This window comes from Pelophylax lessonae (genome assembly GCF_965119305.1).
Source record: "Pelophylax lessonae genome assembly, chromosome: 13".
In the NCBI taxonomy this organism is placed as follows: Eukaryota; Metazoa; Chordata; class Amphibia; order Anura; family Ranidae; genus Pelophylax; species Pelophylax lessonae.
Window position 1 is genome coordinate 28,843,570 of NC_138780.1, and position 23,145 is coordinate 28,866,714.

The 23,145-nt window shown below is 39.6% G+C and overlaps 2 protein-coding genes across 2 annotated transcripts in view; one reads left to right on the forward strand and one right to left on the reverse strand.

Annotated features, from left to right (window-relative positions):
* The window catches only part of LOC309569808 (embryonic protein UVS.2-like), a gene marked incomplete at both ends in the record, with an annotated part of 40,948 nt that extends 32,613 nt beyond the window's left edge, over nucleotides 1-8,335 (forward strand). Inside the window, 9 exons of the mRNA XM_082275811.1 lie at nucleotides 612-746; nucleotides 833-950; nucleotides 1,608-1,783; nucleotides 1,864-1,945; nucleotides 2,044-2,171; nucleotides 2,679-2,794; nucleotides 3,245-3,470; nucleotides 7,077-7,195; nucleotides 8,117-8,335. Coding sequence (XP_082131937.1) covers nucleotides 612-746; nucleotides 833-950; nucleotides 1,608-1,783; nucleotides 1,864-1,945; nucleotides 2,044-2,171; nucleotides 2,679-2,794; nucleotides 3,245-3,470; nucleotides 7,077-7,195; nucleotides 8,117-8,335 — 1,319 coding nt within the window. The remainder of the gene's footprint in view (nucleotides 1-611; nucleotides 747-832; nucleotides 951-1,607; nucleotides 1,784-1,863; nucleotides 1,946-2,043; nucleotides 2,172-2,678; nucleotides 2,795-3,244; nucleotides 3,471-7,076; nucleotides 7,196-8,116) is intronic.
* Nucleotides 1-23,145, reverse strand: part of LOC309569128 (cubilin-like) — a gene marked incomplete at both ends in the record, with an annotated part of 322,027 nt that overhangs the window by 266,547 nt on the left and 32,335 nt on the right. The gene's annotated exons all lie outside the window — the stretch shown is intronic.

The window sequence follows — 23,145 nt, forward strand, 5'->3', positions numbered from 1 at the left end:
TGTATTCCTTACTACATCTTAATCGTACTCTCTTTCAATACAAGCAATGTAAGTACCTTGATTTGACATAGAATCAGCCTTCTGCAGTCCCAATACAGTAGAGCTCAGAGTAGGGGTGGGAGAAGTAGCACTGGGAGTATGTTAGATGTGCTATAGTGAATACTGCATTGTAATGGAAGGAAAAAGCAGAGTGACAGAGAAATGAGCTATCAGACCTGTAAGTGTTACTTAATTGTAGCAGAGCAAAATCGGGTCTTCTCCCCTGCCAAGCAGGGCTGTGCTGTGTCATGGAACTGAGTAAAGCTGGACCTTTGGACTACATGGAAATATCTAACAGGTTCCTCCAAATGCACAGATCCCCATGTTGCCTATTGTATTCTGTCGTATACCCCAACACTGTATTGTACTGCATCTGATTAGATTAGACTCAGCTGCTGTTAGTTCCAAAATGTTCTGTTTGGTTTCTTCCATTTTTTAAATCAAAGGATGTCAGATGAGAGGGGACCGATAGAGCCACCCACATTGCAAACCTCAGTTAGTTCAGAGCGTGTGGACAGCTTAAATCAAATGCATTTTAGTGTATTAACTATAACCATTTTCTGTATCTTCAGATAGCAAAACGCCCATGTATGGAGGCGATATGCTGATACAAAATGACCGCAGCGCCATGAACTGTCCATCTTGCCTTTGGCCTAAAAGTGATAATGGTACTGTTCCTGTTCCCTACGTCATAGATTCCAACTACAGTGAGTTCCCTCTTTTTTCTCTTGTATTGGAGTATTCGTTGCTATTTGTTATCTGTAGAAACCCAACCTTCTATCTTTCTTTCCAGGTCCCGGTGACCTGAATAAGATTGTGCTCGCCATGGCAGAGTTTGAGGCATTGACTTGTGTGAGGTTTGTGCCTCTTACAACAGAAGACGATTATCTCAACATCACACCTGATGATGGGTAAGGTTGTCTATTGTCCATCATATTTCTCAACATAAAGGGAAACAGTAGGGAGCATAAAAAACATAAAAACCTTAGAAGTTACTGCACCTACCTGTGCTTCTCTTATTTTATTTCCTCCGAAAAATCTTTTGGACTCCTCTGTACATTTGCAAATATATGGGAAAGTCACAAGCCAACAATAAGGTGCTTCTTGGTTGTCTTCATTTTCTTTGTACCTAGCAGAAACAGCACAGAGATATCGGATTGTATTCCCTGCACTGCTTACATTAAGTAGATCATAGAAGAATGGTAGTGACTGAGAGGGAGTGGGGCTGAGTGTCAACAGACTCAAAGGATTCCACTGAAAAAAATCCATATTTACAATTAAAATAAAATCAAATTTGATTGTTGAAAATTGAGCAGTGGATTATTGAATGCTTGGAGCCAGAACAATGTTATTTAGCTCCCAAACACCTTACCTCTTACTAGAATTGGGCACATGCATAGGGATACACCTGCTGATATGAGTTGGAAAGATCAAGGACTTAGCACAAAGAGATATTGTTTTCTTTCTGTAGCTCGGATTCAGTCATTGTTTCTATTAAAATTATTGTCTCTGGCTCCTAAATGGTATTAAAGCGTAACTCTTTTGAACTGTATATTTACTATTTCTAGCTGCTACTCATATGTTGGAAGAACTGGTGGAAGCCAGACAGTTTCATTGGGTGGTGGCTGCATCTTCAGGGGGACTATACAACATGAACTAGAACATGCCCTGGGCTTCTACCATGAGCATGTAAGAAGTGATCGTGACAATTATGTTGACATCAATTTCCAGTATATCTCTAAAGGTACTGCGGACATTTACACAAAGAGAATTTAGGCATGTGTTCGAAAAAGAGACATTACCACTGCTTTTGTCTTGTTACAGGATACTGGGGTAATTTTGCTAAAGCGGACACTAATAACCTGGGCAGTCCATATGACTACGGTTCAGTGATGCATTATGATGCGTAAGTTATGACTTTTCTGTTAGCTGGTGAATTACTGATAAATTATAAAATATTTGAATGGTAAGATGTCAACTTTATCTCCATTCAACATTTTCCAGCTATGCGTTCAGCAACACTTCAAACCAACGCACAATTGTCCCCAAGCCGGACCCCAGTGTGCCTATTGGCCAGACAATCGGACTGAGCGTCTTGGATGTCACTAAAATTAACCGACTTTATCAATGCAGTAAGTTTCTGTACATTTCATTTTTATGAGTTTGAAACATTAGATGATATTTCTTTTTTTATAATTGCATTTTAAGTGAATTTTTAGTTTTGAAAAAAAAAAAATGTTTTACCAAAAAAAAGCAAAATTTTCACTTTTGGGCTAGTTTGCTTTGAAAAAATATAACTAAAAAAATCAGGAAATTACCGTTTTACCATGAATTGAAGGCTCATTTTGGCCTGATCAAACAAGGTATAATTCCCCTGGATACAGTTGCAAAGATACGTGCCATTTTACTAACACATGCTAAAGTTGTAACACTGCATTGAGGCATTAACGATCTCTTATTTTCATCATAAAGGGGTTAAACTCAAGGTTCATTTGGTTTTAAGTTAAAAATTCTACCCATTTTAATCTAGTAGAAGGTTAATACCCTCTCCCTTGTTTTCCACCAATTCATTATTAATATTATCGGTCTATTCCTCCAGTAACTAAATACAATTTATATGTCTATTTCTTATTTCTTAGGTGTCTGTACTACTTTGCTTAATAATAAGACAGGAATTTTCACTTCTGCCAACTATCCCTCTGCTTATCCTGATAATGCTGACTGCGTTTGGTTGATCAGGGTTCCATCAGGGCAGGTAAGGAAACAGAAATGTAGACATGCAAAACCTAGCTGTGAAAATGAACCGCCATCTGAAGATTGTTTTGTAGATCCCCTGAATTGTACATTTATAAAAAAAAGAGACTTGACCAGTATAGAGCCAAGCAATAGGCCCAAATTCGCCCAAGCTCTCCCTACCTGAACAGCACACTTTTGTACATTGAAGAGGAGCCATAGCGGTGATTTGACTTTTTAGATATATCTTATCTAGAAATGTCTATAGCTGTGAGATCATTTAACAGAAATTAGAATCCTACATGTTCCTATGTTTTTTTGTTTTTTTTTCAGAAGGACTGTTTAAGCAATAATATAGTCATCAATTGCATCATATTGCAACTACATGATAACCCAGTATACAGTTACAGATATGTGAAGCATATGGTTTATTGTAGATGATTTACTGTATTTTCTTTGTGTCACTTTTTAGGCTTCACTAAATTTCAGTAGCTTTAATATCCAGTCCACTCCTAACTGCGGGTCAGACTACATGAGGATCTATGACGGTCCCACTAAGAACTCTCCTGTGTTGTTGGATAAAATTTGCGGCAGTCAAGCCATCCCTCCACTCATCGCTTCCACAAGCCAGATGCTGGTCCAGTTCGTCAGTGATGGGGCTGTTGCTGGGGTCGGCTTCCAAGCTACATATAGCTCAGGTATGCTGATTTATATTGATGGTTAAGAATGTGTTCGGAGAAAGACACTGAAGAATCACAGATGCAGAGCCAAGGAGGTGATATTGACACAACAGTTCAATGTCCTCTAATGGCGCTTTTCCACTGCACGGAACCGAACGGTTCGGCTCGCTTTTGCGCTTTTCCACTGCATGGTACCGCATAATACAGTGTTGGAACAGTTCGGTGCGGTACGGCGGCGCTTTTCCACTACATGGAACCAAACGGTACGGCTCGCTTAAACAGTACCACCTCAGTTGTGGTTCCAAGAGGGCGGTACCGGTACCATATCCCACAATCCTTTGCATGCAGCATTGACTGTTTGTCACCACTACCCACTGATTGGTCAGAGAATCGTTGTTATCCCACCCACTTTACTTTAGTGGAAAAGCAAACTGTACCAAACCGTACCGAACCGTTCCAACACTGTACCATGCGGTACCATGCAGTGGAAAACCAAACAGAGCCAAGCAGGGCTGAGTGGAGCCGAGCCGGTACTTGCAGTGGAAAAGTGCCATAACCTATGTTTGCAAACTTTGAGATAATCCATGAAGTCTCTTAGTATATAAAATCAGAATTACCAGCCAGTCAGGCCTGCACACTATAAAGTTGTATATACAGTAGGTTATTCAGTGTGTATGTTGGTCAACATTAGGAGTGATAACATTTACCTCTGCGGCTTATTTTGGATCAGATACTGCATAAACTCATCTTCCTTGTGGTATATCCCTGCCCTATTGCAAAACTAGGAAGTTGGCAAACTCCCATGGACTTCTATGTGGTTGACAATGTCATCCAAAATTCTCCAGGGTAGAGTGCAGGGACCAGACTCCTTTTTCCCAGCAGTGCATGGGTTAGATGCTTGATATGCTTAGGGAAGATCGGAAAAGTTCAACATCTTACCCTGGCAGCTAATGTTCATCTATGGTCTCCAATGTCCAAGTATGTGGGAGAGCCCTCAACATGTTCACAAACAATGCATGACTGCTGATCCTGTGTTGTACTTGATGATATCTGAGAGTCTACAGCCAGGGGAGTGGCAAAAAGAAGCATCTTAAGGGACCAGTTATACAGAATGGAGGAAGCCTGTGGGAGAAAGACATAAGGTAAGCATTTCAACATATGTATCATCTTCTAGACCAGGGTTTCCCAACCAAAAAAAACACATTTTCACTTCAAATGTAGGAAATGGTTGCCACCATCCCTTCTTTACAAACTCTATATAATACCTCTTTTGGGATTTTGTAGGCAACCAAAGACAAAAAATATCCATATACAGTGGGTACGGAAAGTATTCAGACCCCCTTAAATTTTTCACTCTTTGTTATATTGCAGCCATTTGCTAAAATTATTTAAGTTCATTCTTCTTCCTCATGAATGTATACATAGCACCCCATACTGACAGAAAAACACAGAATTGTTGACATTGTTGCAGATTTATTAAAAAAGAAAAACTGAAATATCACATGGTCCTAAGTATTCAGACCCTTTGCTGTGACACTCATATATTTAACTCAGGTGCTTTCCATTTCTTCTGATCATCCTTGAGATGGTTCTACACCTTCATTAGAGTTCAGCTGTGTTTCATTATACTGATTGGACTTGATTAGGAAAGCCACACACCTGTCTATATAAGACCTTCCAGATCACAATGCATGTCAGAGCAAATGAGAATCATGAGGTCAAAGGAACTGCCTGAAGAGCTCAGAGACAGAATTGTGGCAAGGCACAGATCTGGCCAAGGTTACAAAAAGATTTCTGCTGCACTTAAGGTTCCTAAGAGCACAGTGGCCTCCATAATCCTCAAATGGAAGATGTTTGGGACGACCAGAACCCTTCCTAGAGCTGGCCGTCCGGCCAAACTGAGCTATCGGGGGAGAAGAGCCTTGGTGAGAGAGGTAAAGACGAACCCAAAGATCACTATGGCTGAGCTCCAGAGATGCAGTCAGGAGATGGGAGAAAGTTGTAGAAAGTCAACCATCACTGCAGCCCTCCACCAGTCGGAGCTTTATGGCAGAGTGGCCCGACGGAACCCTCTCCTCAGTGTAAGACACATGAAAGCCCGCATGGAGATTGCTAAAAAACACCTGAAGGACTCCAAGATGGTGAGAAATAAGGTTCTCTGGTCTGATGAGACCAAAATAGAACTTTTTGGCCTTAATTCTAAGCGGTATGTGTGGAGAAAACCAGGCACTGCTCATCACCTGTCCAATACAGTCCCAACAGTGAAGCATGGTGGCAGCATCATGCTGTGGGGGTGTTTTTCAGCTGCAGGGACAGGACGACTGGTTGCAATCGTGGGAAAGATGAATGCGGCCAAGTACAGGGATATCCTGGACAAAAACCTTCTCCAGAGTGCTCTGGACCTCAGACTGGCCGGAAGGTTTACCTTCCAACAAGACACTGACGCTAAGCACACAGCTAAAATAACGAAGGAGTGGCTTCACAACAACTCCGTGACTGTTCTTGAATGGCCCAGCCAGAGCCCTGACTTAAACCCAATTGAGCATCTCTGGAGAGACCTAAAAATGGCTGTCCACCAACGTTTACCATCCAACCTGACAGAACTGGAGAGGATCTGCAAGGAGGAATGGCAGAGGATCCCCAAATCCAGGTGTGAAAGACTTGTTGCATCTTTCCCAAAAAGACTCCTGGCTGTATTAGATCAAAAGGGGGCTTCTACTAAATACTGAGCAAAGGGTCTGAATACTTACGACCATGAGATATTTCAGTTTTTCTTTTTTAATAAATCTGCAACAATGTCAACAATTCTGTGTTTTTCTGTCAGTATGGGGTGCTATGTGTACATTCATGAGGAAGAAGAATGAACTTAAATGATTTTAGCAAATGGCTGCAATATAACAAAGAGTGAAAAATTTAAGGGGGTCTGAATACTTTCCGTACCCACTGTATATTAATTTAAAAAAGTATTACATTTTTTATTTTCATAACATATCATAAAAATCTCTTAACCAGGGTTTCATGGAACCCTAGGGTTCCTTCAGAGGTTGGTAGGGGTTCCTTGAGCAATGAGAAATTTCTGCCAATCAGATAAGTTACTTCCGTCACCATTGGTTCTTTTAGCTATCTGAAAGGGGGGAATTCTTCCAAATGACCACAAGTGTAAGGAGCATTCTTCCCACTGACCATCACACTAATGTATCATGGGTTGTAGATATAGTAACTTTTATCTGGTGTTCTCTGAGACTGGAAAGTTTTTTCAAGGGTTCCCCTGTATTGAAATAGTTGAGAAAGGCTGTTCTAGACTAAAGAAGCATTTAACCCATGCATTGAAGTGGGGGAGAAACAAGATGGATACATGGTGGTGTCCTGTGAAACACTTCTGGGTAAGGCAGAACATGTGACTTTCCCCCCTTTTTGCCCTGAAACAGAATTTGGTGCCTTTGTAGGCCATCCCTAGGTCTGAGCTCTGCTATGAGGGTTGGAGAGTGGGTTCCTAGCCTAAGACCAACCTGGAACTCTAAAATAGGGATGAACTACGTATTTACAGTATATATGCATAAACATAAAATGTTGTATACTATTATAAATCTCTTTACTGTATTGATTATATCTATATTCTCACAGTTCAGTGTGGAGGGACCTTCTTTAACTCTAAAGGCAACTTTGCATCTCCGGGATACCCAGGAAATTACAGTCCAAACATGAATTGTAACTACACCATCACAGCTCCTGTTGGATATAAGGTAAAACAAGATACCTTAAAAATTCTCTTGAAATCCTGGTTTTCATAATTCTCTAAAGTTGTCACACAGCCAAAACTTTAATGTTGGACAGACACATTAAAGTCTGAATGTACAACCCCCTCTCAAATCACCATCATTTACCAGGGCCTACCTGAATGAATGGAAACTGAATGTATTGTTTAGGCCATTACACTACATGGCTGTTGGCAAATCTAAAGTAGATTGCTCTAAGACTATCTACCACCAAGACTTTCTGGACCATTCCCCAGTGATGACACGAAGTGTTGGTGGTAATTTGTATAACTGGCTGATAACTGGTAGTAGATTGGTGACCACTACACCTACGGCTGCCACCTCACCCCTTTAAACCCAAATACATAATAATTACACAGGTTCTGAGGCTAATTTAATGTAGACGAGGAACCAAGTAAGTTTAATTACTACTTTAATCAGCCACAGAACCTGTGTAATTAATATGTGTTCGGTTTTAAAGCTATGAGGTGGCAACCCTAACTACACCACAAGATATCATAAGGACTTCCTTTTTCCGACAAGATTCCTAAGCACTGTCTTTTATGTGCAGTATCATCCCTAAGGTGGTATTAAACCCAAAACCAAAAATGTAATATATTGCAGCTTACCAATCATTAGATGTGGTGGCGGCACCAGTTTTCTAAAAAAAAAAGCCTAAAAAAGAAAATGAAAGCAGCCATCCCTTGTAAAATGTGGTAAGCTACAATATAATAAATGTTTGCTCTTGGCTTTAATACTGCTTAAATGTCATAGAGCATTTTAGACTGTAATATCAATGAATTGTATGCAACAATATACTCACTTCCTTTTATGCAATAAAATTGATTTGTTTGTTCATTTCATGAACACACCGCTGTCACGTTAGTCAAAATGTTATTTCTTTTTCAGATTGCTCTGACCATAAGTGACTTCCATGTAGAGTATGGCAGTTTCTGTATGTACGACTATCTAAAACTCTTCATAGATGGTACACAAAGGGGTCCATTCTGTGGTGATCGCAGCATCCCTGTGTATTACTCCAAAGGCAATTCTATGGTCCTCATATTCCACAGTGACAAGTCTAACCAGGCCAAGGGCTTCCAAGCCTCTTATACCTTCTGTGAGTAGCTCAGTTCTATCTGCTTATATCTAATATCAGCAATGGATGATATCAGATAATAGAAGTCCCATTTTTTTTCTAAAGTAAATTTATCTTGAATTATATTGACTTTAGGATTTTACAAACATATACTGTATACCTACATATGATAAGCTTCCTATAAATAATATTTATTATAGATACTTAAAATAAATAAAATAATTAGTACGTAGTATAATTTTAGAAATCTTGGATGTTTTAATAGTTTGTAACTATGTGTACATAAGGGGCCCCCATTTTTTATTTTTTTTTGCTTATTACAAATGTAGGTTGTACTTCCAGTTCTCTTATGTTACACATTCATTGTGCTTCACTGCTCCTCTCTGACCCTGCAGGTCTATGGTCAGGCCTGACTACATGAAAACTACTGACTGTTTATAAGGTTACATGTGCTAATAGTTATTTATTATAATCAAGAGCAGAAGAGAATTTAAAAAAAAACTTGATTTTTATTTCTTTCAGCCAGCCTAATAAAAAACACATATTGCATTAAAAGTATAACACTGCTGTGGTGCAAATATAGATTTTTAATAGCAGGAGCTCAGGTTACACACACAGCTGAATGATCTTCAATTACAATTAAAAAGTACAGAACCGGGGCTAGGCTTTCCTATTAGAAGACCCCTAAAGCAAATAAGAAACAGCATACAGTATATTAAATGTTTATATGTAAAATATAAATTTTCTACAATTAAAAAAAACAATATAAAAGAAACTGAAATACAATTGACCATAATCCGCTATAGTCCCCTCATACAGCATACAGTATATTAAATGTTTATATGTAAATATAAATATATGTATATATATTTTTATAAATATACATATATGTATATATATAATTTACATGTAATATACATTTTCTACAATTAAAAAAACAATATAAAAGAAACTGAAATACAATTGACCATAACCCGCTATAGTCCCCTCTTAAAGGCCAAGTTCACCTTAGCCCCCCTTTAAGCAGACATGGTGTTCACAGAACCTCTAGTGAAGTTGGAATGTGATAATGAAATACAGCGTATCAAAATAAAGACCAACAAGGAAGAAAAGATAACAACAAAATGTGTGAATAGTCATAATTTTACCCTTTATTATTCTTAGCAAATAAATACAAAAGGGAATGTATGGGCGGATTATTTTTGAGCATGCGCCATCGATAATGGATACGCAAATCTACATAAATTTAATATAGATCAATGAGAAAATGTGAAACAAAAAGATGTATTTATTATTTAAATATGGTTTTAATATTTGCTGACATGGACCTCTCTTTGATTACAGTTCAATAGAAGAGCAACAGATGTCACAAAGAGGAAATCTACCGGTTCTGGAAGGAAGTGACATCACTACTGAACACAATGTGCATTTGATGGACCACGTACAGAAAAGTTCACACATTTGTACATTCATATACAGTGTAATAATAAATGTACATCGGATCATGCTAGTGTTTGCAATCACATTTAAAAATACAAGCTAACATTTGGTAATTTTTTCTGAAATGATACCTATTATTTGGTCATTTGATTGGCTTGGTCCAGAATAGAGGAGCTCATTTTGGTGTCTTATGGTTTCAGTTTGATTTACATTCTTACTGTAGTGATAATTTTTATAACTATTTCTTTATGTTTCCCTTTCCTACTTATTAGTTTAAAGGAATGGTTGGTTGTTTCTTTCGTGCTATATCTGACAGTCTGATCCGATGTCCTTTTCCTTAATAAAAATGAAATATATTAAAGCATTATTGGAGCTAGTGGTATTATTTTTGAGTGACATAGTCCCTGATTCCTCAAGATGCAACATCACTTAAAGTGGACATTGTGGTAAAATGCATAAAGTTCATTTATTAGTTCCAACCCTTCCCTGTGAAATGCACTGCCTAATCATAGTTCATGAATGGACCTGTAAAGAACAAAGAGTAGATTATGTACTTACCGTATCTTACCTAGACGAGGGTGATGTCACATTCCTTCTAGCAAGATCCAGAGAAATGCAGAACAGCCAAAATCTTGCAAGAAGAAGAAGTTTCTGCACTGGAATGGAGTGTCTTCTTCGGGGTACTTATCACTCCCCACCAATTTGCATGTAGTGTTAATTTTTAGGTTAAATTTAGATGTAGTTTTAATCACAGTCTTTTGACTAAAATGCCATTTGAGTTTTATTTGTATCTTTGTCATCTGAACTGTTTTAGTTTTAGTCGCATTTTAGTCGACTAAAATCTGCAGTACATTTTAGTCAACTAAAATCCAATGGGTTTAGTTAAATTGTAATGCACTATTTAAGCATTTCTCTAGAATTGCTTAAATAGTGCATTGTCTTCGAGACCCAAACCTAGGCCAGCTTCTAATCTTAGGCCCTATGCTTTGCAGCTGCTCCTTCTCCAAGTGAAAGGCCTGGGAGGCAAAGGTAATCTTGACTCTTCTCATCCTCCCAACTAGAAGGTATGGAAGGCAATCAAAGGACCTCCACCATTACATCCTCTTAAGGCAATGACTGGGGGAATGGACCCTTTTATAAGGTTTCCCTAAATACTTATTTTCTTCCCCAGCAACATCGCTGCTATTAGCCCCTCAGTGATTGGCTAAAGCAAAATATTCACAACCACTTACATAGTAGCTTCTCACTCTACCTGCTAAAGAACACATCTAGCAGCAGGTTGAAACACTTAAAGTCCAGGGCTTAAGGGAAACCCAACAAACACAGACAAGGTACACAATAGAAGCATGAGTTGTCTACAACCTAGCTGCCAACACTAAATTTGGGTAGTGGACTTTAGAAACTCAATAGGCTTGTAGACAAGAATTAACACCTAAGAAATCTCTGACAGTACCTGTAGGCTTGTAGATAAAGTTAAAAAGCTGTCATCTCACAAACCATTAAAAAATAGCAAGAGACTGTGTGACTACAACTCAGATTGGACATCCTTAGCTTAGACTAAAAAAAACTAAATATTAGTCATAAGAGGATGAAAATTCCACTTGATAGCATGCATTAGATGATAAATCCATGATAAAGACAGCAAACCCAACAGGTTCCAGGCGCTTTGTAGAGAGGCCCCTAATAAGGAGGGTGAATGCAAATAAACTCCAATATACAGAGTCAGTATCACTGTGCTGCCAGTCAAAAGCATGGGATTGGATGCTAATAGAATGCACAATGATGGATGACAGTGCACGGATCTGACAGGAATGTAAACCAAAGAAGGACCTGAAGTCAACAATAAATGACAATAAAATCGTTTATTGGAAAAAAACAGGAACATAAAAGCACATTACCTCACTGGGTCTAGGATCGGGTAAAGGCAATCATGGAGTTAAAGGTGCCAGGTGGAAGGATCCAAGAAACGTCAGATGCCGAGGCTAACAGAAGTGGTGGCTAGAGATGGACCAAGCCGGACAACCGCCGGCGCATGGTGAATCCGTCACCGTGGCACTCGAGGCAATCGTGCAGTGACGGAAGGAAGTCTGCTCATACAGAAGAAAGCCAGAAACTAGTGTGGAGCGCAAGTGCCCCCGTTGCCCTGACTACGCGTTTTGTGCGCATGCACTTTATCAAGTCACCAAACTTGGATGATTGCTCTCCCTCTAAACATCGCGCCGATACCTCACATGTGTGGTTTTAACACTGTTTACATTTTGGGTGCGACTAAAATATGCGTTCACTTCTGGGGCACTTTAATTTATTTTTATTTCTTTTTTTTTATATATTTTTACACTGTCCCTTTATTTTATTTTTTATCACTTTTATTGCGGTCACAAGGACTGTAAACATCCCTTGTGACAGTCAGGTATCGTTTTGCATCTTTAAGACGCCAAATCCCTCCTTTGCACTTAAAAGCATTCAAAACGCCAAGTTTGGCTGTTTTGAATACTGACATTTTTTTTTTTAAATCTGGTGCCTTTAAGGCTCCAGTAAACTGGAAGTGATGTCATGACGTTGCTTCCAGGTTACTAGATCCAAGCCCCGATAAATGCCACTTCTGGCTTTGTTCGGGTCTCCAGCCAGCCAGTGGATGTGCTGGCTGGTCACTCGGGCCTAATGGTGGGATAGGAGAAATCATGTGGGTCAGCAGAAGGCTCTAAAGAAACGATACTGGGTTGATGCCTGCAGTTGCCACTCCTCATTAAAAGGCACATGAAAGCCTGCTTGGAGTTTACCAAAAGGCACCTGAAGGACTCTCAGACCATGAGAAACAAAATTCTCTAGTCCGATAAAACAAAGATTAAACTCTTTATCCTGAATGGCAAGCATCTTGTCTGGAGGAAACCAGGCCCCGCTCATCACCTGGACAATGTCAATGAAGCATGGTGGTGGCAGCATCATGCTTTGGGGATGTTTTCCAGCAGCAGGAACTGGGAGACTAGTCAGGATTGAGGGAAAGATTAATGCATCAATGTAAAGAGACATCCTCGATAAAAACCTACTCCAGAGCGCTCTGGACCTCAGACTGGGGCGAAGATTCATCTTCCAACGTGACAACAACCCTAAGCACATAGCTTTCCAGGATCCATACGAAGACCCAAACGAGAGACAAAACAGCCTAAAAAAAGGACCTCAGAACATTCACAAGAACACTTTTCTAACTTGCCATAAAGATTATGCTCTCCAAGGTGTTGGAGTACAATCCAGACATGGTTTCTGTGAACAACCAGGTTTTCAGAAAACATGAGAATGTCATCCAGATAGATGACAACAAATTAATATAGCAGATCCCTGAAGATTTTGTTGACAAAGTTTTGGAATACAGCTGGGGCATTACACAGACCAAAGGGCATAACCAAGTATTCCTAAAGTCCATCTCTAGTGTTAAATACCGTTTTCCATTCATCGCCTTCCCGTATCCAGATTAGATTGTATTCACCCCTGAGATCCAACTTAGTAAAAATGGAGGCATCTTTCAATCTGCTGAACAGTTCAGATATTAAGGGTAAGGGGTATCGATTTTTGATTTTCACTGCGTTCCAGCCTCGATAGTCAATGCAGGGTCTTAAAATACCATCTTTCTTGGCAAAATAAAAGAACCCTGCTCCTGCAGACAAAGAGGATTTCTGGATGAACCCTTTTTCCTGATTTTCAGCAACATACTCCGACATGGCCTGGGTCACTGGGATGGACACGTGGTAGGTACGACCCCTGGGCAGAGTTGCTCAGGGAACAAGGTCAATAGCACAGTCAAAGGACCTGTGAGAAGGAAGCACCTCAGCTGATTTGTTTGTAGAACACATCCTGGAGATCGCTATATGCAACAGGAAAATGGAAGATACTGATGTGGTGGCAACTCGAAGTCTCTCCTTTGGGGCAACCTTGAGTAGGCAGGAGGAGAAACAAGAGGGACCCCAAGCCAGAATCTGCCCAGAAGTTCAGTCAACGTGTGGAGAATGGAGCTGTAACCAAGGAAGGCCCAATACAATAGGGGTTGAGACCTAAGGTAGTATAAGGAAGACTATCCACCCCTAGTGGAGTACCCTTACCAACATCTTAACAGGGGGGGTCTGGAAGCGGATAGGGCCCCCTGGAAAAACGGTGCCATTAATCACCAGCGGAGTGGTGAGGAGTGAAAGGGAAAGCTTTTTGGATGATGCAGTTCCCCAGTCCATAAAATTGCCAGCGACTAGGGAATCCAGATATGCCGAGACTGAGAGGAAGCGCCAACATGGAGGAACACAAAAGAAAGAGGCGAGAAGGTAAAGATGATATTTCTGAGTCCAATACTCCACCTTCCAGATGTATTAGACCCAACCGTTTCCCGGACAAAGTGAACAGGTGTCATGAAAATTACCTTCACCCCCACAATAGAGACCAGGTCAAGAGTTCTGCGCCTAGCTCCTCGGAAGATAGCCTGGTATGGCCCTGGTATGGCCCAGCTGCATAGGTTCCTCAGCTGACAGGGGATGCTCCATGGGTCGAAGGGAGGGGAGCTCAAGCTGACTAAGGGCCAAGCAGGGCCTGGCATCTTTTTGCTAGGGCCCTCTTCTAAAAGCGAATATCAATCTGGTTACACAAGGAGATGACATTGTTCAGATCAGCGGGGATGGTTCTTACCATTAATAAACAAGCAAAAAATTTGGGGGAGCATACCAAGGTATTTCAAAAGCTGGTGCAGCTATGAACCAAGAGACATGTATATTAAAAAAGAATAGCGCACACATGCAAAAGAAACTACCAAATTTGAAGACAATCCATCAATAAAAATGGGGATTTGGTCCCACATATGGCCATATAGTGCTCAAGCCCACCACTGCGTCAAAGTACCCCATTATCAGTGGGTCCTACACTAACCATGAGAAAAAGATGAATCCAGCCTTTCTAACCCTTAGAGATAATACTCCTTGCTGGGAAAGATGTGCAAATGCACTGCAGGGGACTCCTCCTATATCTACTTGATAGTGGACACTGATAGAGTACAGGTGTGTGTGTGGGGGGTGGGGTGGGGTTGCTCAACCTCCTTAGTCTGGTCAGACTGAATACATAATAAACAAGCAACAAATTTGGGGGAGCATACCCATGTATTTCTAAAGCTGGTGCAGCTATGAACCAAGAGACATGTATATTAAAAAAGAATAGCGCACACATGCAAAAGAAACTACCAAATTTGAAGACAATCCATCAATAAAAATGGGGATTTGGTCCCACCATATGGCCATATAGTGCTCAAGCCCACCACTGCGTCAAAGTACCCCATTATCAGTGGGTCCTTCACTAACCATAAGAAAGAGATGAATCCAGCCTTTCCACCCCCCACACACACACCTGTACTCTATCAGTGTCCACTATCAAGTAGATATAGGAGGAGTCCCCTGCAGTGCATTTGCACATCTTTCCTAGCAAGGAGTATTATCTCCAAGGGTTAGAAAGGCTGGATTCATCTCTTTCTCATGGTTAGTGTAGGACCCACTGATAATGGGGTACTTTGACGCAGTGGTGAGCTTGAGCACTATATGGCCATATGGTGGGACCAAATCCCCATTTTTATTGATGGATTGTCTTCAAATTTGGTAGTTTCTTTTGCATGTGTGCGCTATTCTTACCATTAATGCATCCTTCACTTTGTCAGAGAGGCCATGTAAAATGTTTCAATTAAGGCCTCATTATTTCAGCTCAGTTCAGCAGTTAGTATATGAAAACGAAGAGCATACTGTCCCACTGAAGCAGACTCTTGGCAGAGATATAAAAGGCCGCTGGCCGCTGAAGAGACACGACCCGGTTCTTAGAAGATAGTACAAGGCTGCAACATAGCAAAATTGAAAAAAGTAAATGGGATCTGAATACTTTATGAATGCACTTTTATATGGAAATTATGTAAATATTTGTATTTCAAATATGATTTACATTACAGATATCTACCTCTCTGTTTTTCCTGAAGAAGGGTGGGCCAATTAAATCAACCTGTCCCTTTGGTGTGAATGGAAAATCCACTGGTTTACTTTAGCTAGTTGCTATTACAGGTATTATGTTATTATCATGTTACATGTGGCGATATGGCCATTATGATGGTAAGTATACAGTGTAACTGAGTTTATCATCTTTTTTATTACATTTTTTGCAATGGCTTTGTGACTTCCTCTTTTTTATTATGTCACACGGCTATGTTAAAATTGAGTTGTATTTTGTATACAGTAGAATTGATTTTTCACAGATGATATATAATGACATGTTTTTCACGAAGGCTATGGATAACATCTCCACGCTTCAGAGCAAAAAAAATAAAAAATAAATGATAGACAGAGATAAATAATACAAAAAGGCAATACAAAATAGTAAAAACTACCCCAGCGCCAAACAATGGAAATATATCAAAATAATTAAATAATAAAAGTTGTGACACCAATAGTGAAAACTATAAATGCTTAGCTGCTACCATTGAATAAACATATAGAAACACAATGCTGGATTAATGAAATCACCAAAACACTCAGGCAGCGCTGAAGAGATGAACAAATTGCATCAAATGATAGAGTTCATGCATAGTCCATAGATGAAATTATGAGAGTATGGCTAAACGTGATAGGTGGTAGACAGAGTTAAATCAACGGCTTGATACTGGATTAAATCCTGTCAGTGCCTTCACCACACCTCATGTGATCCTTTCCCTTTGAATAGAGAACTCACCAGATCATGGACATAGATACACCTTAATACAATATCATATAGGAATCATCCAGCGTCATAAGTCAACTTTTTATTCACATAGGCAGTTCATCCATCAATCCATCCATAACCACAGTGCATGCAATGAAGAGATGCGGTACATGGCATAATATAGTTTCAACCTTTATTGCCCCCATTCGCCCTTTAAAATACACTTACAAGGTATACACAAAATACAAGCAATGAGCTCATGTCAGTGATCCGCATGAACGGAGTGTCTCACCGCTACTTGCTGACGTCCTGCAAGTCCGGTGATTGCCGGGCTCCTCCGAATCCGCCGCCACACTCAACTCGTCAATTAGTTACAGAGGCCACGTGATCACGCCACGGACGCATTTCGTCATGCCGTCTTCTTCAGCGGGCATGGTCATGCAGCATGGCCTCTCCTATTTAAGCCTACAATGGCTGGAGTATTAACCCCTTCTGCCTGTTGACTATGTATCTATCGGTGACAGTAATATTCTACATAGGAAATAGGAAACACATCTCTGGTTCCCACTCGTCGTCTAGAATTGCTATGTTATTTGCACTGATATGCTGTCCTAATGGGCACTGATATGTTGCATTGATGGCCACTGATGAGGCTGCACTGATGGGCACTGATAGGAACTGATGAGGCTGCACTGATGGGCACGGATGAGGCTGCACTGAAGGGCACTGATAGACTGTGGTTGTGGTCTGTGGTTTACAGATGACAAGGCGGGTAACAGGAAGGGGTGTGGCCTTTATGGGAAGGGGTGGGTCATATTTAAATTAGGGGGTGCCCAAGTATAGTCAGGCCTAGGGCAGCACAAAACCTAAATACACCTCTGCTGAAGGGCACTGATAGACTGTGGTTATGGTCTGTGGTTTACAGATGACAGGGCGGGTAACAGGAAGGGGTGTGGCCTTTATTGGAAGGGGTGGGTCATATTTAAATTAGGGGGTGCCCAAGTGTAGTCAGGCCTAGGGCAGCACAAAACCTAAATACACCTCTGGACCTAAACCCTATTAAAAATCTGTGGAATGACTTGAAGGCTGGCTGCAGTCCACAAATGGTCACCACCAAATGTAACTGAACTTGAGTAGTTATGCAAAGAAGAGTGGGAAATTATTGCAAATTCTAGATGTGCAAAGTTAGTGTTTCTGTTTTTGAAATTATTTTTTGACCTGTCTTTTACTTAAATGGTATAAGTTGAACTGATTAAATACAGCTGGATAAAACAAAAACTGTGTCTGTCATCATTTCAGGTTGCAAAGCAACAAAATGTGATTATTTTAAAGGGAGGTAATTCTTTTCTATACCCATGTGGCATGAGATCAGAGGCATCACTTTTTTTATGGTAGAAAGTTTACCCTGAGAACTGATCACCATCACCAAGCCTTAAATTCCTTGCTGTCAGCATCAGGGTCTGGCTACCGTGCACTTTGTATACATAGATGGTCAGACAGGCTGTTTCAGTACAACTTTGACATTTGCTATAGGCAAGGAAAGTTATTTCAAGTAGCAAATTATTTGGCCCATGTTGTCAGGAAGACCAAGAAGAAGAGAGGCTGCTTGAGATATCCAATTCACCAGTCTTCCTTGGTACACCATGGGATCTGGTGGCTGTATCTCAGAATGATCCAGTCTGGTGGAGGTCTGGTATAGACAACCAAATAGAAACTTAACTTTGCAATTGTGAATAGCGCTTGCTCAGTGGCAAAAATCGGAAGAAAACAGCGGCCCCATTACAAGTTAGACATTTCCCATGGAATAAAATCCAAATGGATGCATGTGGAGAAATTATAGTAGCACTAAAACATCAAAGATATTAATTGGTAGCTCATGATTTGTACTGGAAATGGCCAGAGGTGGCTAAAGCAAAAGTCATGGACACTAAAGTTGTCATCACCGCCTTAGGGGGGATGGTTGTCGAGGTGGAGACTTCTAATGGAAATCATTCCTGTTCATTTCAAAATAGTTTGAGACTTTCCTTAACCACTTGCCGACCGGTCACGTTGACCGTACTGCGGCAAAGTGGCTCATTATTGTCCAGCGATGTAGACCTACGTCGCTGGACTCCTCCGCTTGTGGGCGGCGCACGCGCGGCGCCGGAGTCTCGCTCCTGCTGTATTCAGACACAGCAGGAGTCGGTCCAGGGGAAGAGAGGCGGTGATCACCGCCGCTCTTCCCCGATCGTCGGGGATCGAGTGTGGAAATCCGCCCGCTTGTGTAAACAAAATCTCCTAAGTGACAGGCAGGGACAGATTGCAGGATTCAGCATACCTGAACATGTGATCTGTCCCTGTGTCACTCAGTCCCCTCCCCCCACACAGGTTAGTAAGCACCAGGCATACATTAACCCCTTGATCACCAATAAAAGTTAACCCCTTCCCTGCCAGTGTCATTTTTACAGTAACAGTGCATATTTATAGCACTGATTACTGTAGTAATGTCACTGGTACCCCTAAAAGTGTCAAAAATGTCAGTCAAGGGTCCGATCTGTCTGCCGCAATGTCGCAGTCCCGCAAAAAAAATCGCAGATCGCCGCCATTACTAGTTAAAAAAAAAAAACAATAAAAATGACATAAATTTCCCGTAGTTAGTAGCTGCGATAACTTTTGCGCAAACCAATCAAAATACGCTTATTGCGATTTTTTTTACCAAAAATATGTAGCAGAAAACAAATTGGCCTAAAATGTTAAAAAATTTTGATTTTTACATTTGGGGGGGGGGGGGGGGGGGAATTTCATACAAAAAAATGTGAAAAATATTGTTATTTTTTTCAAAATTGTCGCTCTTTTTTTGTTTATAGTGCAAAAAGTAAAAATCGCACAGGTGATCAAATACCACCAAAAGAAAGCTCTGTTTGTGAGGAAAAAAAGGACATAAATTGAATTTGGGTACAGCAATTGTCCGTTAAAGTAACGCAGTGCCGAATCGCAAAATATGGCCTGGTCAGGAGTGGGGTAAAATCTTCCGGTCTTAAAGGGGTTAAAAATACACTCATTGAGAATTTTTTTTGTCAAAGACATGGAGCTAAATACATTTTGGCCTAAATATATGACAAAAATTGAATATATTGGATATTTTTTAACTGTCAAAGTAGAAAAATATTGTTATTTTTTCAAAATGTTCGCATTTTTTTATTAATATCGCAAAAAATAAAAAGCGCAGAGGTAATCAAATACCACCAAAAGAAAGCTCTGTTTGTGGGAAAAAAGGACGTAAATTTCGTTTGGGTACGGCGCTGCATGACCGCGCAATTGTCAGTTAATGTCGCACAGTGCCGAATCGCAAAAAGTGGCCTGGACGTAAGGCAGCAAAATCCTCCGGTGGTAAAGTGGTTAAAATAAAGGCAATAAAGCACATATTAACACCATGATACCATCCACTGGTGAATGGAGGTTGGAACATTTTTTTTTTTTTTTTGGTATAAGTTTTATTGTGTACTTCAGCATAGCATAAAACAACACTTTGAGTCTTTCTAATGAATCTACAGCCAATTGGAACCAGTAACCTGTAGGCTGCAGGATGGATCAACATGGATTGTGAGCAGGTTAGTTCAAGATCCTTTGGTTGGGCAGGACACTACTACTAATTGGCTTACTACACAGCCACAAACAAAAATTCCCACTCTCATGGACTGAAAACATGAAACTCAGTGTCAGGGTTCAGAATGGACCAAAACTTTACCAAGTCACCTGACTGACTATGTACTTTATCATGGTATCAAGTTTGGAAGTGACATTTTTGAGCATTACCTTTTCAAGAAAATGTTAAGACATTTCTGTTTTAAGAGCTTTATGAGATGAGAGAAGTTGGAGCAGGAAGTTTGTGTGAATAATAAACATAGTTACATAGTTTCATAGTTAGTGAGGTCGAAAAAAGACATCAGTCCATCCAGTTCAACCTATGCTGTTAACCGTACATTGTATACCCCTGTATGTTGTGGTCTTTAAGGTGCCCATCCAATAGTTTTTTGAAACTATCGATGCTCCCAGCTGATACCACTGCTTGTGGAAGAGAATTCCACATCTCCACTGCTCTTACAGTAAAGAACCCCCTACGTATTATAAGGTTAAACTGCTTTTCCTCTAGTTTTAGTGAGTGGCCACGTTTCTTATTGTATTCCCTTTCTCTGAATAGTTTGTTCCTTATGCTAGGGTCACCAGTACAGTTTTAGTACATTGATATCATATCCCTTCTCAAGCGTCTCTTCTCCAGAGATAATAAGTTCAATTCTTGTAGTCTTTCCTCATAGCTGAGATCCTCCGTTCTCCTATCTTTTTTTGTTGCCCTTCTCTGGACTTTCTCCAGTTCCAGCACATCCTTCCTGAGGACCGGTGCCCAGAACTGGACAGCATACTCCAGATGTGGCCGGACCAGAGTCTTGTAGAGTGGTAGAATAATCTCTTTATTTCTGGAGTGAATCCCCTTTTTTTAAACATGCCAGTATTCTGTTGGCTTTGCTTGCATAGCGACCTGTTAACCACAGTGACCTGTTAACAGTCTGCCTGCCCAATGCTACACCAAAGCCAAAAAAAGGCTCCTCCAGGTATAAGGCAACACGTTACAATAGCTTTGCTTTACCTAATAGGTTGTTCTGTACCTGAAGGACCAGGTGGACTACTAAAACGTAAGTTCAGGTTTTTAGGTCTGGAGGACACCCCTTGTACAAAACGCTGCCCAATAATACTTCAAAATTGTATGTCTAAATAAAAAACTTTGATTTTTAGATGCCTACCTAATCTCCTTGTTGCACTTTGCATGGGGGATGTCCCTATTCTTCTGTGAAATTGCCAGGGAGTGATAAGTACCCCAAATCTTGCAGTGTAAAATTTCTGCTGCTCTGCATTCCCCAGGATCTCCCCAGAAGCAATGAAACATCAGCCTCACCTAGGTAAGGTATGTACTATGTATGCTACCTTTTTCCTTTACAAGTCCGTTTTTGAACTACTATAAGGCAGTACATTTCAGGGGGAAGGGGGCAGAAACTTTTAACTTTTTTGCTTATTAATGCAATGTCTGCTTTGAGTGGTGTTGAAACCTGAGGAGTTAGGGACTATGTCACTTGCAAATAATAACACAGATAGATAAATGCTTTAATATATTTTATTTTTTAAAAAAAAGGCAAGGCAAGGCAAGCATTAGATCAGATGTCATATAGTACAAAAAAAATGACCAACCACACCCTCAAAATAATTATGTAGGAAAGGGAAAACAAAATTGTTATAAGAATTATTGCTATAGAATCAATGTACACCAAAACTAATCAAAATATCGAACAATAAGTGTAAATTATTGGGGGAAAAAAACTATTATTTTGTATTTTTATTTGCGATTGCAAACATTAACATGTTCCAATGTACATTTGATCTCAAATGTGTGAACTTTTCTATACGTGCTCCATCAATTCCCATTGTGTCCTGTAGTGATGTCACTTCCTTCCAGAACCGGTAGATTTACTCTTTGTGCCATCAGTTGCTCATCTATTGAACTGTAATAAAAGAGAGGCATATGTAAGTAAATATTAAAACCATATTTATTTTGTATAAAAAAAAACCATATTTAAATAATACCTAGTCCTTTTTGTTCCACTCTTTCTCATTGATATTAAAAAAAAAAAAAATAAATAATATATATATATATATATATATATATATATATATATATATATATATATATATATATATATATATATATATATATATATATATATATATATATATATATATATATATATATATAATATTATATATATATATATATATATATATATATATATATATATATATACATATATATATATATATATATCATATATATATATATATATATATATATATATATATATATATACATATATATACATATATATATATATATCATATATATATATATATATATATATATTATTATTATTTTTTTTTTTAATAATATGTATATATATATATATATATATATATATATATATATACTATATATATTATATATATATAAATACACATAGATTTGAATATCCAGTATCAATTGTGCATACTCAGAATAGAATCAGGCCATGTAATCTATTTTGAATTTATCTGCTAGGAATAATAAAGGGTAGAACTATGATTATTTGCACTTTTTTTTTATTTTATTCTTTTTAGCTCCTCATCATTATATATAATTATAAGCACAGTTAACTTTATATTAGTTTCATGTAGTCAGGCCTGACCATAGACCTGCAGGGTCAGAGAGGAGCAGTGAAGCACAATGAATGTGTAACTTAAGCCAGAAATACAACCTACATTTGTGATGAGCAAAAACGGGCTGCGGACAAGGTTTTTAAAATTGGGCACTTTCTGATGTTTTTTAATATTTATTTACAGTATGCTTATCATATACAGTAAGAGCCCATTCAGACAGGGGCGACACGACTTGGTGGGGCGACCTGTGAAGTCGCGGTGCACAGCGTGCACCGCGACCTTGGCGCGACTTGCACGGACTTCATATAATTGAAGTCAATGCAAGTCGCCTCCAGGTCGCCCCAAAGTAGTACAGGACACTTTTCCTAAGTCGGAGCGACTTGTGTCGCTCCTATTAGAACGGGTCCTGTGCTAATCAATGGCCCGCGACCGAGTGCGACTTGTCAGGCTGACAAGTCGCCTGACAAGTCGCGCTAGT